General features: G+C 40.1%; 1 protein-coding gene across 4 annotated transcripts in view; it reads left to right on the top strand.

Annotated features, from left to right (window-relative positions):
* The window catches only part of FSTL5 (follistatin like 5), a 324,108-nt gene that overhangs the window by 107,352 nt on the left and 199,646 nt on the right, over nt 1-17,110 (top strand). For all 4 annotated transcript variants that reach the window (XM_079991393.1, XM_079991391.1, XM_079991392.1 and 1 more), the window contains exon 4: nt 16,744-16,992. In XM_079991393.1, coding sequence (XP_079847519.1) covers nt 16,744-16,992 — 249 coding nt within the window. The remainder of the gene's footprint in view (nt 1-16,743; nt 16,993-17,110) is intronic.

Genomic DNA, 17,110 nt, shown 5'->3' with positions numbered 1-17,110 from the left:
GCTTACTTTAAATGCTTCTGCAGGGCTGCCAGTACAGCAGAGCTGCTCCTGGGCTGTCCCAGTGCAGAATCACAGAAAACAGTACAGCTGCAGGTTGTGGTCAGCAGCCACAGCTATCCAGCGTCATCTGAGCTTCATCTCATCTTTCTCCAATGGTAGCAAAGCAGAGAACTGTAGGGGTGACCCCAGGAAGAGTCAGTTTATGTACAACCTGATGCCCCCTTATGGTCACATTGGGTCATATAGGACAACTAGGGTCAGTTTATGTGGAGGAACAAACCACTTTATCCTTCTGGATGCTCTATGTTTTGATTTCCCTGATGGTGGTAGTTCCACGAACCACTGATGCCATTGTGAAGGAAGCACAAAGCAATCAAGGGAGAATTTGCCATCAAGTTAACTATTAAATTGTGCCTAAAACACCAGGCACTTTAAAAAAAATCTTTAAAAAAATACATTGCCTCTAAACTTGATGCAAATAAATTGCCTTCAATGAAAGGGCAGGGGTAAAGAAAGGAAAAGGAGCAAAAGATCTGGTATCATTATCAGCACTTGCCATTGCCCCAGTGCTAAGGCATAATGTATCCTGTCTAGTTATCTTGGAGTGGAATACCAATACGTTGTTCCATTATTTGTTTGGATTAATAAACAGCAAAACTAAGATCAAAATCACTGCACCCAATGATCTTTAATATACATCTTTAGAAATATTGATATTTCATTGATTCAGAAGATACAGGAAGAATGGGGTTATATATTGCATTTACAGTGAAAAGATTTGAAGCCAAAATGTCAGCTATTATACCCAGATCTGTTAATGTGATGTTAGTGCTAAGGTGTTCTTTTCCCAGAAATAATAATATGGAATAGAAATAGAAGATAAATTACTATCAAGGAAACAGCAAATATATTTTATGGAGCAAACGGAAAATACAAACATTCAGCACAAATGATTCTTCACAGAGCTATGATATCAAAGCAAGAGAAACCTTATTTTAAAAGTTTATACTTCCAATGCGTTCATCCTGTTTTCTCTTTCTCTAATGTATTCATCCTGCATTTACCAGCAACAGGGATAGAAACACACACAAACCAACACAAAACAATGCTTGCTTCCAGTAGTTTCTTTGCTGTTGTATATGTTTTCAAAACCATGTTACAGTAGAATTATTTATCTTCCTTTTCTTGCCTGCCCCTTTCTGAGAACTTTCACAGTTGATTTAAATCACTTTACACTTGCTTAAAGACACTCCTGTTTTAATCTAGCCAAAACAGCCAGCAACAGTGAGAGTGGCAGAAATGCCCTGTGGAAAGGGAGGTCTTGCTCTCCCTTCTTTCTCTGCTGGTGTGCAGTGTGCCCAGTTGCTTACGGGAGACATCATTTCTCCAAACCTACCTTTCCATCTCTCCCCACACATCACCACCACTCCTCCTCCTGCTGGTCTTTTTCATTCAATTTAAAGAAAGAGAGATGCATGAGTGATTGGAGCCTGACTGTCAGGAAGTGACTGCCTTGGAAAATAAGTTAAGTTCCTTGCTATTTTTAGTGCTGTAGCCTGGCATATCTCTGAGGTATATTGTGTGAAATGGGGGGGTCACTTACCTTTCTTGACCATCTCTGCAACCCCTACTTTCGCTATTGTAAATTATTTTTCAATTGTAAAACCTAAATGAGAATTTTTTTGTGATTATCTTACATTGAAAAAAAAATATATTATAGCATTTCAACATAAGGCAGAAAAGAACTTTTTGTGTTTTTTTGACACCAATATCAACAGCTGTTTATAACATGAGTTTCCCAGAGTGTTGGGAGTTGAATTTATAGATAGTTGCCTCTCAAGAAATATTGTATATTGCCTGAAATGTGGATTAGAATGGGTCCCCCACTTCTCTCTATAACTCTACTCACTGTTCAGAGATTGTGTGAAAAGATCCTGGTAAAGTCAAGATTTCCAGACAATATTGCAACTTTGTTGTTATTGCTAGCTTCTCTATATAACACATTATTGCATTGGGAGGTCAGAGCATTTGGGATCTTAATGAGAGGAGGCCTCTTTCCTGAGCCGAAGGGTAGTTTGGACTAATGTGACTTGAGAATTTATGTGCATCCTTTGTTTTGGGTTTAGAGCTGGACGCCTGATGTCAAAGAAGACTTAGATACTATTAGGCGTATGACATCGGTGTCTGTCTAGGTGTCAGTGATTGGTACAACTCTGGCTATACTATCAATTGGTCTTTTGAAATGTTGGCCTGTTGAAATGTTTCTGTGATTTGTTAAAATGTTGCTTGTATGTCTTGTAATTAAAGGCAGCCCCCCCCCCATTTACACGTGTTCAGTATGTTTGCTACAGTGTATAGGCACATCACGCCAAACCTGAAAGTAACCTGGAAACATAAATACATCACTGAAATGTCACTAAAAGGGCATAATGGGAGTGCGGCAGGGGGCATAACAGGGTGTTTGCAGGCTTTTTCAGTGGGTTTCACTTATACATGATTTCACCGACGTGCGAAAGGGGAGCTGCCTATACTAATTAATGAACTTGAGCTGTTATATATTTTTTCCTATTCTGACGTTGTGAGCTGATGATGATGATTTGGGCAAAGTATGATGTAGCTAAAAAACCGTTATGTAACATAGATTAAAAACCCTAAATTGTGGGATATTAAATGATGTTTCATTAATACAAGACATGATACAAAGAGTTTGGATGGAAAAATGAAGAGCTTCAGTAAATGTTACTGTAAGATAATATCCACAGGCATCTCATGTGTAAAGTAGTCCAACAGTTTAATTCTTTAATAAAACCTTTTTTTCAGCATTTAGTTTTCTAAATGTTAAGCCACATTGTAGAATCCTTTATTTTTCAAGATCTGTCCAACAAAAAATGACTGAAACTGATGCTCAAACACTGTAAATTTAGGCTCTGTAAAATCCATGAAATCCAAGTATACATTATTAAAGTGTGGAATAATCCTGCAAATATTTTAAACTCTTTAAAAAAGGAATGAAAGTTTTGAATCAGAACTTCAGTGAAGCCGGTGGTCTCTTGAGATCTCAGCTATTCCAGAGGTCTTATGTTGATCCTTGGCTTAGAATAGCTACTACTTTAAAAATCAAAATTTTATAAACTGACTCGCCCTCTCCCCCCGCAAATAGATAATGTCCTTTATGTAAACTTTAGAAATAATACCTCAGATCAGAAGGTCAATTTTCCAAAATATCAAGTTGCACAAATGCATTAATACTGCCAAGTTCTTAGGTGTTTTATGGGAATATATCCCCTTCTTACAAAAATACAAAGTAGGTCAGTTGTGCTGAGTACTTCTAAATTTGTGCTTGTTTCTTCCAAGAATTTGAATCTAGGATGAAAGGGACCTGTTTTGATCAATAAACAACAAGCAAAAATGATTTATTTATTTTTTTAATTGCCTTTGGGAATGTGCTGGGTAGGGTATTCACATTTGCAAACAGATTAAGAAGAGTGCATTTCTGTGTCTTCTCTTAGCAAGAAAATGTATTGTAAATATAGTTCTAATGTATTGGATCTATGAAAGTAATTTATCACACAGGTTGTCCTTCTGCCATATTACTGTATAAATTCACCTACCAATTTTCAAATTACATTTTAAAGCGGTTCAACCCCCCAAAAAACAACAACAACAACAACAACAACAACAACAACAACAACAACACCAACACTCACAACATGCTATGGACTTGGAATAGGTTGGAATTAAATTATGGAAGAGTGAAAATGCATAAGACAGAAATAGAATGTATTTGATACTGTATTATTTTGGATCTTTTAAAATGATATCAGAAGACTATAACTTCATGTTCTCCCATAGCCTCAGTATTCCATGAGACTCTCTAGTCATGAGTGTTGCATTCTATTTGTTTCTTTGACAGCAACTATATATCTATTGAGTATAGTGGTTTCCACATAAACTGTTATGCATGCACACTCACAAGTACATCTCTATGAGTTGTCTAACCCTTTTGAGGAAGGGTGTAGCCCTTTTGCGGCTGAATCAGTTGAGCACATGCTTTCTATGCAGAAGATTCCATGTTTAATCCCTGACATCTTCAATTAGGACTAGGAAAAACTCCTGTATGAAACTGTTGACAGTAGAAAATTAGCTACACCAGTGGGTTGACATGGGAAGGCAGCTTCCACTGACTATCATTCTGAATCAGGGTGTTTTGTGTTTTGGCTTCCAGCAAATGGATGACAGGACATTTTATGCCTCTTCTCCGAGGGCTGACATCCTACCACATGACAGTTTTATTTGGACTGTTATTGCTGCATTTGAGTGTCTTAGGTTTACTCTTCCCATTTTCTAAACTCAGTTTTCCTTCAGAATTTCACTGGCTGTAGAGTATAAAAGTTTAAATCCTCTGTGTTTCTTACGATCCATCTGCCTCCATGAAAGTTTCACTTGGATTCTCTTTCAACTCTACTTTTCTCTCCAGCAAGTTGTCTTGAGGTTTAAAGCTTGTGGGTGACGGACTGATATTCTTCTGCCTTTTTTTTTTTTTTTTTTTTTAGTGATTAACGGAAATAATCAGACAAATTAACTCAGCATCAACTAAAACCTTTGAGCCTCAATCCCACCCACAATTACTTGCACGTAAGTCCCATTTATTGCAGTGGGAGTTACATGTCTGTATCTGTGTGCTGGATTACAGACTTTAATGTTTCAATAATAGATTCAAGATCTCAGGAAATGAGTCACAAAAGTAAATGCAATATCTACAGTGGCTAAAAAAAAATATTTGCCTTCTAACCAAGCTGTTCTTTGGATAGCTGCCAATTGACTAACCATTCTTTTAGTCTGAAGTGTTCTGTATAACTCAAACCTATGCATTCTTCCTTATGCCAACAGTAGTTGGCCCCAAAACAGATAACCATCTTTTATGCTATAAATAAATGATTGTGATTTATCATTGACCCAATTATACTTGCCATTACAGGCAACAACTGATTAACGTGTGTCTGAATGACATGCAGTCGTGCACACATGCAAACCTGGAAGTCACTGAAAACATTGCTAAAAGGGGGTGTGGGGAATGAGGTGGGGTGTGCTTGTCAACTATATACAATTATTTGCAGCTAGAGCACCAGCAATTTACACAATGCTCTGCCAAGTTTCATAATCATAAAATGATAGGTCCCTGTTCTCAATGATCTTACAATCTAAAGCTGTCAGAAGGGAAGAGCAGCCCAGTTTATAGCTATTAAATCTGTGAACTTCTATCTCTGAATACTTTCTCTTTTCAGAGTGACATAATACCAGTGGAATTTGGATGTTTATGCAGTGGCATTTCTTGACTGTGAGTGATGTAACATTCCATGAAGCATCGCAGCAGTTGCTGTTAGTATAGGTTTTGGTCATGTATACAGGTCTAGCCCACTGTGATTCAATACTTAGCAATAATGTAAAAAAAAAAGCTTCCTGTATCGAGGCTGTGAACTGCTCTGGATTGGTCTCCTCCAGAAATAAGTCTTGTGCAAAGAGTGATGCAGCTCCAGCATAGAAACATTTTTGTTTATCATGGTTTTTACTGGCTACTGATGAGTTTTAAGGATACTTTTACTCTCTGACTGTTTATATTATTGTATTTTTAATTATTTTGATTGCATTATTTGTAAAACATGAGTTTTTGAACATAAGACCTTTAAATGAGACTGTGCCCTTTTGATTTTCAATCCTGCCTAAAATGTCAATTACATGACCATTTCTATAGCTTTGGGTTTTTTAATATCATCAAACCCTTCTTTGGACAGCTCAATTGCTTAATAGTACTCAGACTTAAGGAAAACGGTATGATACTTGCATTATAGCCCTATCTTTTGTTCAGCCTGCAAATTGTTCCTTTGTAAGAAGCTTTTCTTGTCAGTAATCCCCAAACATTTATGTATTTGGCTATCAAGATAATACAAACTGCTGTTTAGATATCAAAGATTATGGGGAAAGTCTGCTGTTGTTTTTACAGCAGTGCCTTCATAAAGAGCTGCAGTGCTTTTTCAAAGTAGTAATTAAATTTCCATCACTTAGCGCAGTTAAGAACAATTTATTCAGGTCTCCCCAGGTTCTTACTTATACCTTTTTAAAATAGTTGCTTAGTTGGAGCTATCCATTTTAAAAGCATGTTAAAATTAAGGCTGTGTGCATTAATTGGTTTAATTAATCATCTGAGCTTTGTTTTTATCCACTATTATCTCTCCCCACTTCTTTTACACACACATCTTGTTTTTGCCACTGCTGTGATGACTAAGGGCTCATCCACACTTGAGTTTGGTCTATGTTTTATTCTGTTTGCCCCCTGCTTTGTAAGCACAGGTCAGAGAGGTTTTGATTGACATTTGTTACAATTCAGCGATAAACAGTGGATTTTTCCTGGGGAAAGTGGTGGGGCAAACAAAAAACCTCTCAGTTCCTTGCCTTAGAAAGCACGGGACAAGCAGAAGTGTGGACAAGATCTAATTGTAGGGCACTCAGGACTTTGAATTGGGCTTTCTGACAGTACAAACTGGGTGCCTTAATCTCTGCCGCAATAGGTAGCTTTTCAGAGTAGTGAATGGAAGCCTGCTATCTACTGTGCTCCATCAACATCACTACTAGAGATATGGGATGCAGGTGGCGCTGTGGTCTAAACCACTGAGCCTCTTGGGCTTGCCAGTCAGAAGGTCAGCAGTTCAAATCCCCACTACAGAGTGAGCTCTCATTTCTCTGTCCCAACTCCTGCCAACCTAGCAGTTCGAAAGCACACAAGTAGATAAATAGGTACCGTTGCAGTGGGAAGGTAAATGGTATTTCCATGCGCTCTGGTTTCTGTCATGGTGATCTGGTGTGCCAGAAGTGGTTTAGTCATGCTGGCCACATGATCCAGAAAGTTGTCTGTGGAGAAACGCCAGCTCCCTCAGCCTGAAAGTGAGACAAGAACAACAACATAGTCGCCTTTGACTGGACTTAACTGTCCAGGGGTCCTTTACCTTTTTACCTTTCACTAGAGATATAGTAGCTACAATTTCATCAGTGACCCAAGGAATCAATAGGGTTCCACTTCGTTGTAAAAAACTGCTAAGTGTGCTCTGGTTCCTTCATCGAAAAGAGACTTAGCTCCCAGGCCGCCTGCTCTACCTGTTCTCCAGACAACCAGCCATGACATTAGCTTTGGTTTAGGGTCCCAGCTGGTTTCAAGACTTAAAGACTCATCTGGCACCAACCTTGATGCCATTTTGGCACCTGGCAAATGCGATTTTATTCTCCTGTGCCTTTTAAACTTCTCCAGTTCTTATCAGTTTTAGCCTCACCGTTCATGTTTTTGTGCTACTTTTATATGTTATATTGGTGACCTGCTTTATTGTATGTATTTTTATTTTGTTTTTATTGTTGCCTTGAGCTGCCTAGCTATTGCCTTAAATCAATGATTAGTTGGCAGTGGCATTGAACCCATATGTCTCAATTTCTTCCTCTTGGCATATGTTGGGGTACTAAGCTCTGACCACTACATCAGAATTGCTCAGATTTTAAAAGACTTTCTCAGTTTTTCACAAATTGTTGTTCCCAATCTGTGATTTCATCCAGTTCTGAGATGAGTGTAACAGCTGAGAAATGATTTCTTGCCAATTTGTTGCCAGTTTACATAATGGTGTACTCATTTCCACATGGGATGAAACTGAGTTTGCAATTTGTTTGAAAGTGGTACATTTTGCTAATTTAAGGTTGTGATTAATGAGTATCAGGGTCTAACTATCTATTACATTAAATGCATGGTGTACAACACTGTCAGCATTTTTTAATTTGAAAAAGTTAATATTTAGTATGCCCCCTCATTTTCCGAATACTTAATAACAGCAGCAGCAACAACAACAACAATAATTTTATTGTTTATACCCCACCCATCTGGCAGGTTTCCCCCAGCTACTTTAGGCGGCTTCCAGCAAAATATAAAAAATAACATGTCAGACATTAAAAGCTTCCCTGAACAGGGCTGCCTTCAGACATGATCTAAAAGTTGTGTAATTCTTTATCTCCCTGTCATCTGATGGGAGGGCATTCCACAGGGAGGGTGCCACTGCTGATAAGGCCCTCTGCCTGGTTCCCTGTAACTTTACTTCTCACAGTGAGGGAACTGCCAGAAGACTCTTGAAGTGGATCTCAATGTGCAGACTGAATGATGGAGGTGGAGACACACCTTCAGGTATACTGCGCTGAGGCTAGGCATTTAGGGCTTTAAAGGTCAGTATCAACACTTTGAATTGTGCTCGGAAATGTACTGGGAGCCAATGAAGATCCTTTAGGACTGGTGTTATATGGTCTCGGCGGCCACTCCCACTCACCAGTCTAGCTGACACATTTTGAATTAGTTGTAGTTTCTGAGTCACCTTCAAAGGTAGTGCCACGGAGACCTCATTGCAGTAATCCAAGTGGGAGATAACTAGAGCATGCACCACTCTGGTGAGACAGTCCATGGGCAGATAGGGTCTTAGCCTGCATACCAGATGGAGCTGGTAGACAGCTGCTCTGGACACAGAATTGACCTGTGCCTCCATAGACTGCTGTGAATCCGAAATGACTCCTAGGCTCCACACAGGTCCTTCAGGGGCACAGTTACCCCATTCAGGACCAGAGAGTCCCCCACCCCTACCCCCAGCCCCACCCATCCCCTTCTGTCTTGACAGAATTTAACCTCAATCTGTTAGCCACCATCTATCCTCCAACTGCCTCCAGACACTCACAAAGGAGATTCACTGCCTTCACTGGTTCTGATTTAAAGGAGAGATAGAGCTGGGTATCATCTGCATACTGGTAGACACCCAGCCCAAACCCCCTGATGATCTCTCCCAGTGGCTTCATGTAGATGTTAAAAAGCATGGGGGTGAGGCCGGAGCCATGAGGCACCCCACAAGTGAGAGTCCTGGGGTCTGAACACTCATCCCTCAACACCACTTTCTGGACACGACCCAAGAGGAAGGAGTGGAAGCACTGTAAACAGTGTCCGCAGCTCCCAACTCCTCTAGATGGTCCAGAAGGATGTAATGGTTGATGGTATCAAAGGCCACTGAGAGATCCAGCAGGACCAGGAAACAGCTTTCACCTCTGTCCCTAACCCACCAGAGATCACCACCCAGCGTGCCCAAGGCAGTTTCAGTGCCATGATGAGGCCTGAATCCCGACTTGAAAGGATCCATATGATCCACATCCTCCAGGCATACCTGGAGTTGTTCAGCGACCACAATCTAAATCACCTTGCCCAATAATAGAAGATGCTTAACTCTTCACTCACCAGCTATAACCTCCCCATTTCCTGTTTTGATGTTTGAGGGCATGTAGAAAAGACATGTTCTTTGTAGAAGGATACTGTTCTAAAACCCGTCACAATTTATGTCACATTTATGTAATAGAACTTTAAATATGAATTTATTTTGAACATAGACAGAAAGTCCAGAACCATCTATCTTTCCATTTCACACAAGAATACACTTAGAAAGTAATGATATACATGATTGCTTTTGAGAAAGTAGGGAATATGACTGTAACGTCAAAGAACTCTTATTGCCATAAAAATACTCTTAACAATCTGATCCCATTATGAGCTTTCTCTTTTTAGTTAATCCCATACCATGCATACTTTTATATACACCCATCATATATAAATAGTCTCTGAAGTCACAGAAAGAAACCGTCTTCCTGAAACTAAGCAGGTCTGGGTGCAGTCAATGTCTGGGTGAGTCTTGGAAACATGTAGACGCTGCCTTGGGTTTCATGATGGAATAAATGGGGGGAGATATAAATGTAAGAGCATTAATTAATATCCCCCACTCTTCACCTTTTTATTAAATTGAAAAGTTCCCGTTCCTTGTAGGAGAGTTACTCCAGGTCTCCAATCATTTTGCTGCCCATTTCTGTACCATTTCCAGCTCTGCAATATCGTTTTCGTGACCTGACAACCAGAACTGTGCACAGTACTCAAAGTGTGGTCACACCATTAGGTTGTATAAAGACATTGAAAAAATGGAAGTTTTATTTTTGACCCCTTTCCTAAGGATTCCTAGCAAGGATTATTGAATTTTCTCTTTTGCAGCTTCTTTGGGTTTATAATTGCTGTCACAGTAAGCATCTTTTCTAGGAGAAAATGGGTGTAATATCATTGCACCAATATTCTTCGGTCCAATTATTTTCTTTACTCTGTTAGCCTTTTCCCTTCAGATAGCAGAGAGTCAATTACAATAATAAATGAAGCCCAAAAAGAAGTCTAGCAACACAGTACATTGTGATGTCTCCATATGGTGCAATAATTCTGAATACTTGCCCGCCTGTGATCTGTTGTATGCTTTCCAATCCAAGCATAGTAATGATTTATAGAATTTGGCCTCAAGAATTTGACAATTCTACCCCAAGCAGGACATTTAACAATTTGTTCTGTATATGCAATGAATTGCATCCAGTGGTGTCTTTCAGCTTGCACTAAGGCTTCTGTCGGTGGAATGAGAAGGGAATAATTTTTCAGCAATTCTCTCTCCTTTCTCCCCCAGCCACATCCCACTAGCCTAGTTTTATTACCCAAGTGTTTTTGTCTTGGCTGCAATGTGTCCTTCAATTCTGATAACTACTCTTGCTTGTCCGAATGGAGGAGAGAGGGGTATGCAAGTGTTTACAGAGACTCTACTGTACAAACATAAAATTTACTTTTGTTGCTTTGCCAACTTTTGCTTCTGGCCTTGGCCACCAGTGGCATGAGACCCTCAGAAAGTTGTCCTTAACAGAATGCAGGTATTGGGCTGAAAAACATTCCCCATTCCAGTGTATTATATAAAAGACTTTGGGTTTACACTTGTGTACTGGCAGCTGATGCCTCATACACATAGGAATAATAATTAGCCTGCTAAATTTAGGACAGATAAAATGTTCCTTCCATGTACAGTAAATGCTGATACATTTGGCACCTAGATAATGTAAAATCTACTACTACCGCAGAACAGTTAATTGATCATAATAGTGACTTGTTGTCAATTGCATATTGATAGTCCATGACCCATTTCACTGCTGTTTTATCATCCTCACCTGTTGGCACACCACCTAATTTTATTTATCCCTTCGGAGATCTCCTTAAATCAGGTATAATGTTCCTGCTTTGCTCCTCTCTCATTCTCATAGTAAGGGAGAATCTGGCAAAGCAATTAGGAAAATACAAAGCAACAAATAAACACATTTGAGCTCAGGATCAAAATATTTGTTTTGCAGGTAGGAGGGTGGTGGAAGGCAGGCACACCAACTCTATGGGGCTGAAGCCTCCACAGCCCCCATGTTCGCTGAGATGGGGCTAACCCCCCCAATCTTGAGGGGGCAGAGAAAGCCTGGCAGGATGTTGTCCTGACATGGCGGGCCTGATGGGATGACAAACCAGGCCTGGTAGGTCTCTCCCAAATCAACAGTGATGTCAGCCCCCCAATGTTGGGTGCAACTCCGTGCCTGTGGTGGAAATACTATTGGAAATACTGTTTCAAAAAGGACTCATGCTCATTTGTTACTATAAATGCCTGTATCACAGGGATGTTGGAAAGACATATGAAGCTCATCTAAGTTGCATTCCTCCAATAAGCACAATAGTTCATGACCCTTGTGTCCTTCAAAACTCATGTCTTCATTTGACAGAACACTGGAAGGCTGCATATTATGCTTTGCAACAGACTAATGTTGCAATGGGCATAGTATAGGTAATGCAAAGTGAGAAACTGGCATCAGCTACATGTTCCAATGTGTAAGTGGACATGGCATCAGGTGAACAGTGGAGACAGTCACCTACAGGACATGGTTTTGCAGGCTGGCTATACATTTCTTACCTTTGCAATGTTAGTAGGCATTCTTAATAAGACTATCCACAGCCAGTAAAACAGAATTCAAACCATGTGTGCCCTGCATATTGTTCTGCAATATGTAAAGACATATTGTTCCACGATTAAATTATATCCAGTTTATGTAAGCTGCCGATTGTGAATTATCTAGTGTATAGTGCAAGTGAATGTATGTGTGACCATGATTACTAGATAAAATTGATTTAATCTGCCTGGACTTTGTTTACCATTAGTCATAGAAAATTAATATCAGAATGGATATGATCCTTCTGTTTGTTTGACTAGTACAATGACCTTTCTGGATATTGTACAAATGAGTTACACTTTGTCTAATTGCAGCAAAGGCACTTAGAAGGTGTATTTGCATGTTGCATGAACTACTCTATTAACCACTGACTAATGGCTGGTTTACAGTTTTAATTGTTGCTTGTCTGTATTGGTTATTGTACTGCAAGCATTTTGTGCATATAAGGCTGTGTTACTGCTCAGCTGTTTGATGGCCACCCAAAAGCATCAATGTTTTTTTTTTTTTTCAATGGAATGACTGCTGCTGTTTGTTGGCATGTTTGAGCATGCTCTTCCACAGCACACTGCTGATAGACCTCCTGCTAATGGGCAGGAAGGAGAACTGTCTTGATTTGATAGCTTGTGCAAACTCATTGTACAGCTTTGATGAAGAAGCTTATAGTGGATAGTGAAGAAAAGCAGTTCTCAGAAATCCAGGGGAGGCCCAATTGTGTCTTCTCCTGGAGTACGAAAAGTCATTCATTTTCCGTACAGCATGATAATATAGATGATGATGTTGAATTTTGAAAATGAATCTTGAAGGAGTCAATCACCACACCAAATGACACTGAATGCAGCCAGTGGCATCTGTTGAAGATGTTTGCTTGTCAACATTGATGGCAGCAATAGATGTAGATGACCAAGCTAGCATAGGAAATCACTGAGAAAGGAGTGCAAACATGCTGGGAATGTGGTCTGGGAAAGCACACCATTGTTTGAGACTCTGTTCTGCCATGTGATGCCCAAAACCTTCCTGATTCAGTGCATACCTTAAGTGTGTAGTCATCAATGCTGATGCGTGGAGCGCTGGCACAATCCTGAACCTGCATGTTGATCTTTGTCAGGCTGATGGTGCGGCCAAACCCCCTACGGGCTTAGACAAAATGGTTAATGAGTCTCTGTAGAGCTTCCTTGGCATGCACTGTCCATTAAAATCCAGATATATACTCATTTGTTTTAGGAGAAATACATATGAGCATACAGTTATATGGAATATAACAACTCTGGCATAATTAATATGGAAGTGCTGCTGAAAGTATGTGATAGAAAAACTACTCAAGTTAGCAAATAAGAAATCCACAGCAGTTTCTCTCTCAGTTTTTGCAGTTACAGTTGATAATCAATTTTCTCCCAAATTTTTTATTTTATGTCTGCTATCTCAATGTTTATGGTAGTGAGTTACACATGGTGAGGAAGTATTTGAGCACTGTGCCTACAAGATAAATTGTTGTAAAGCAATATGTGTACATGAATATTTAAGTGTAGGTGGGTTCCCACGAGGCAAGACACAGTGATAACAGCAAGGAACTTTATTGAACTAACAGAACTGGACAACAGAGGCAAAACAACTGCTTATATAAATTTCTGAAAGCCTGGGCCACTCCCACTCCCAATGTGATTGGCTGTCTAAACTTCTAAGCAGCAAATCATGACTCAGAGTTTAAGGGCCAATGGCAGAGGCCCACATCCTGAAATGTTCTGTGATTGGATATCTTGTATCGAATCAGAACACAGGAGCTCAGAATCCTTAGTCCAGACTCAAGCTCAGGCAAACACAGACCACTGAATACATAACAAATACTGACAGATTCTTAGTTTGCATCATCTGAGTTGCGCTGGGGATGTGGGGGTGTGAATCAAACATTCTGAGTGTTAGTCCTTTTTGCCCACATCTCTACTTACCTCATACATGCATATAGTATTCCTTACCAATGAGTATGTGTTATGTGTTGAAGAATTTAGCTGCTCAGGAAAATCAAATAGAAATATAGCCATGTAACAAAATATTCCCGGGGAATTTGAAGATATGCTTTTGCGTTTTTCATACCTCTTGAAATAATTGATAGTGCTTTACTTTTTTTTTTAAGCGAGTGCAAATAGAATTTATGGTTACAGTACACTGAATAGAATAACTGCATCTGCAGTATATCATCATATTTACTTGTGTCATGCTATGCAATCTGCAGTATATAATTCCACTAGGTCTCTCTTAGCCCTCTCCTCGGTGGTGTTATTTTGAGGATTCATTAATCCATACTGATCTGTTCTGTAGATAGACTCTCTCTCTCTCTCTCTCTCTCTCTCTCTCTCTCTCTCTCTCCTTCAGCCTCTCTCTCTCACACAGAGTTTCCAGTAATATAGTCTCCCCATCGGTGCCACTAAAAAAAAACAGTATGGCAAATAAGAGACTTTCAAAACTCCCAGGGTTCGTTGCTGGATTTAAACTGTTTATCAGCTTGCACAAATGAGCCGCATAGAGAGCTATAGTAAGGGAGAATAATACAGAAAACCTAGTGTGCATATGAATGTGTTGCGCATGCAGAACGAGACCCCCTGGATCTCAGCTCTTGTTTGAGCAGGTCAAAGTTCCTTTTCCTAACTAAGGTTGACTTTCTGGGAATGAGGGCTAAACTGAACACAGCAGAAGGCTTTTAATCCCCTGTAAGTATGCTGATGTAGGAGTCAATATAGGCTGACTACTTTACTTAACTAATCTGTGCTAATTAACCTTGAATAAAATAGTATGTAGGCCAGAATTCAGAAGTCTCAAAGAGTTTAATAGATTGCATGACAACCAATTCTACAAACACAAACACACACACTCCTCAGCAGAATGAGGTCCCCTTGGTTTTTATTTTTTCTACCACATGTCATTCATGCAATAATAGTGAACTAGGTATGAATTTATACTGAACCATCCACATGTTGTTCTGCAATGCTTTCCCAATGCTACCACATTATTGTCATCTCGAGCAACACACTTGCACTATAGCACAACAAAAGCAGGACACCCCATCCCCAAACATGAAAAGCTACAACATTTCAGTAGGATGCTAAGGGTAAACACTGATTGGAAACAAAGCAGCATGTTAGCCCCCCCTTTTTTTTTGCAGGTATGAACAGTAGTGAAAGCAGGATTGTGTATAACTGCCCCTGAGTACAAATGATCAAGAATGCACAATAAAAAGAAGGGCTTCTGGAGGGATCATGAGTTACAAGAACTGTCAGTACTTAAATAAGATGTACATATAACTTTTATGGTATAGATGGTGCTGTGTTTCCAATGGTTGAACTTAAAAAAATGTTATGATGCATGCGTGAGGACCTGGGGAAAAGCCTGTGAGGTTTGGGGACTGAATCCAAGGATGAGGCCTTCTTTGAAGGTGCACAACTGGGCACTGCCCCTCAGGATGTTAAACCCAATTTCCGAGACAGCACCTAAAATCTGAGAACATGACAGTCCTAAAGAATTTCACTCAGTTGTGGCATGCTTGGTTTGGGTAACACTCTTTGGAATTTCCAATGAAGAAGGCTTGAGTAGCAGGAAAGGAGAACAGAACTGGTTTTGCAGGACTTTGATCCTTTAAATGAAGCATGTGAAGAACCTCTCTTCAGTGGTCTGAAGTGATATGAATTATTTCCTTGATGCGGGCGGTGCTGTGGGTTAAACCACAGAGCCTAGGACTTGCCGATCAGAAGGTTGGCGGTTCAAATCCCCGCGGCGGGTGAGCTCTCATTGCTCGGTCCCTGCTCCTGCCAACCTAGCAGTTCGAAAGCACGTCAAAAGTGCAAGTAGATAAATAGGTACTGCTCTGGCGGGAAGGTAAACGGCATTTCCGTGTGCTGCTCTGGTTTGCCAGAAGTGGCTTAGTCATGCTGGCCACATGGCCCGGAAGCTGTACGCCGGCTCCCTCGGCCAATAAAGCAAGATGAGCACTGCAACCCCAGAGTCGGTCATGACTGGACCTAATGGTCAGGGGTCCCTTTACCTTTACCTATATGTCATGATACATATTTAAGACTCCAGCCCTGCATCCAGTTACTGTATATATGCTACTCCAATGAAATGAATGGACTTTAGCCTGTGTTCTTATTTCCATCCAGTCCAAGTGGTGGTGGCACTGCCCTTCAATGCCTCCTTAGTCTCATTGGAAAGAAGGATAGGAACAAAATTAGAATCAGTTAATTTTGTTTGTCATTGACTCAGGCTCTGCCTGCTATTTGGGCTCCACCTCACCATGCTCAATAGGAACAAGCCACTGCTAATCAACAACACCATTAAATGTCATTAAATGAATCTTAAAACAGATTTTCATGTACTATGGCTGGATCCTTTTTCTCCCTTCCATTTAGGACGTATACCTCAGTCTTCACCCACCCAAAAAAAATTTCCCCAGACTCCTGAGTACTTGAATTGTCCAGAAGCAATTTCCATTGACAGGAAAATTGCTGAAATTATCACGTTGAGTAAATCTGCTTTCCAAAACAATTTATTGCAAATTCCAGGGGTGGCATTCAACCAACTTTTACTCTGATAGACATTGAAATTAATGGATGTAACTAATATTCATTTCAATGGGTCTACTCTGAGTAAAGGTTAGTTGATGACCACCCCAGTATACACCACCCTTTTCTATTTCTGCCCCCTTATTCTTGTGTAGCAATAGATGGATATGGAGTAGACTATGCAAGTTTCCAGAATTTGTTTCTTCATTGGTTTTTATTATTTGTGAGCCACTTTGTGTATGACAGTAACCCTCAGGTGATGATGACATGCAATCTGATGCCATTTTCTTATTTTTCTCTTCAGGATACGTGAATCATGATGCTCACCTTGGATCGTGTGAAAACAAGTACTGTGGTTTGGGTAGGCACTGTGTTGTTAACAGAGGAACAGGGCAAGCAGAGTGTGTCTGCATGGAGCACTGCAAGCCTCACTTCAAGCCTGTGTGTGGTTCAGATGGTGAATTCTATGAAAACCACTGTGAAGTACACCGAGCCGCCTGCCTGAAAAAGCAAAAGATTACCATCGTTCACAACGAAGACTGCTTCTTCAAAGGTAAGCGCGTTTGGACAATGCCTTGAAGACTCTAGCCAGCTGCATATTTTGAAGTAAATTCAGCTGGAGCGCTGATAAAATTCTGCATGGTGTATTGTGAAGAAATGGTAGGAAAACT

This window comes from Podarcis cretensis, assembly GCF_951804945.1.
Source record: "Podarcis cretensis genome assembly, chromosome: 9".
In the NCBI taxonomy this organism is placed as follows: domain Eukaryota; kingdom Metazoa; phylum Chordata; class Lepidosauria; order Squamata; family Lacertidae; genus Podarcis; species Podarcis cretensis.
Note: the sequence above shows the minus strand (reverse complement) of the source record. Positions and strands in the feature narration are given on the sequence as shown.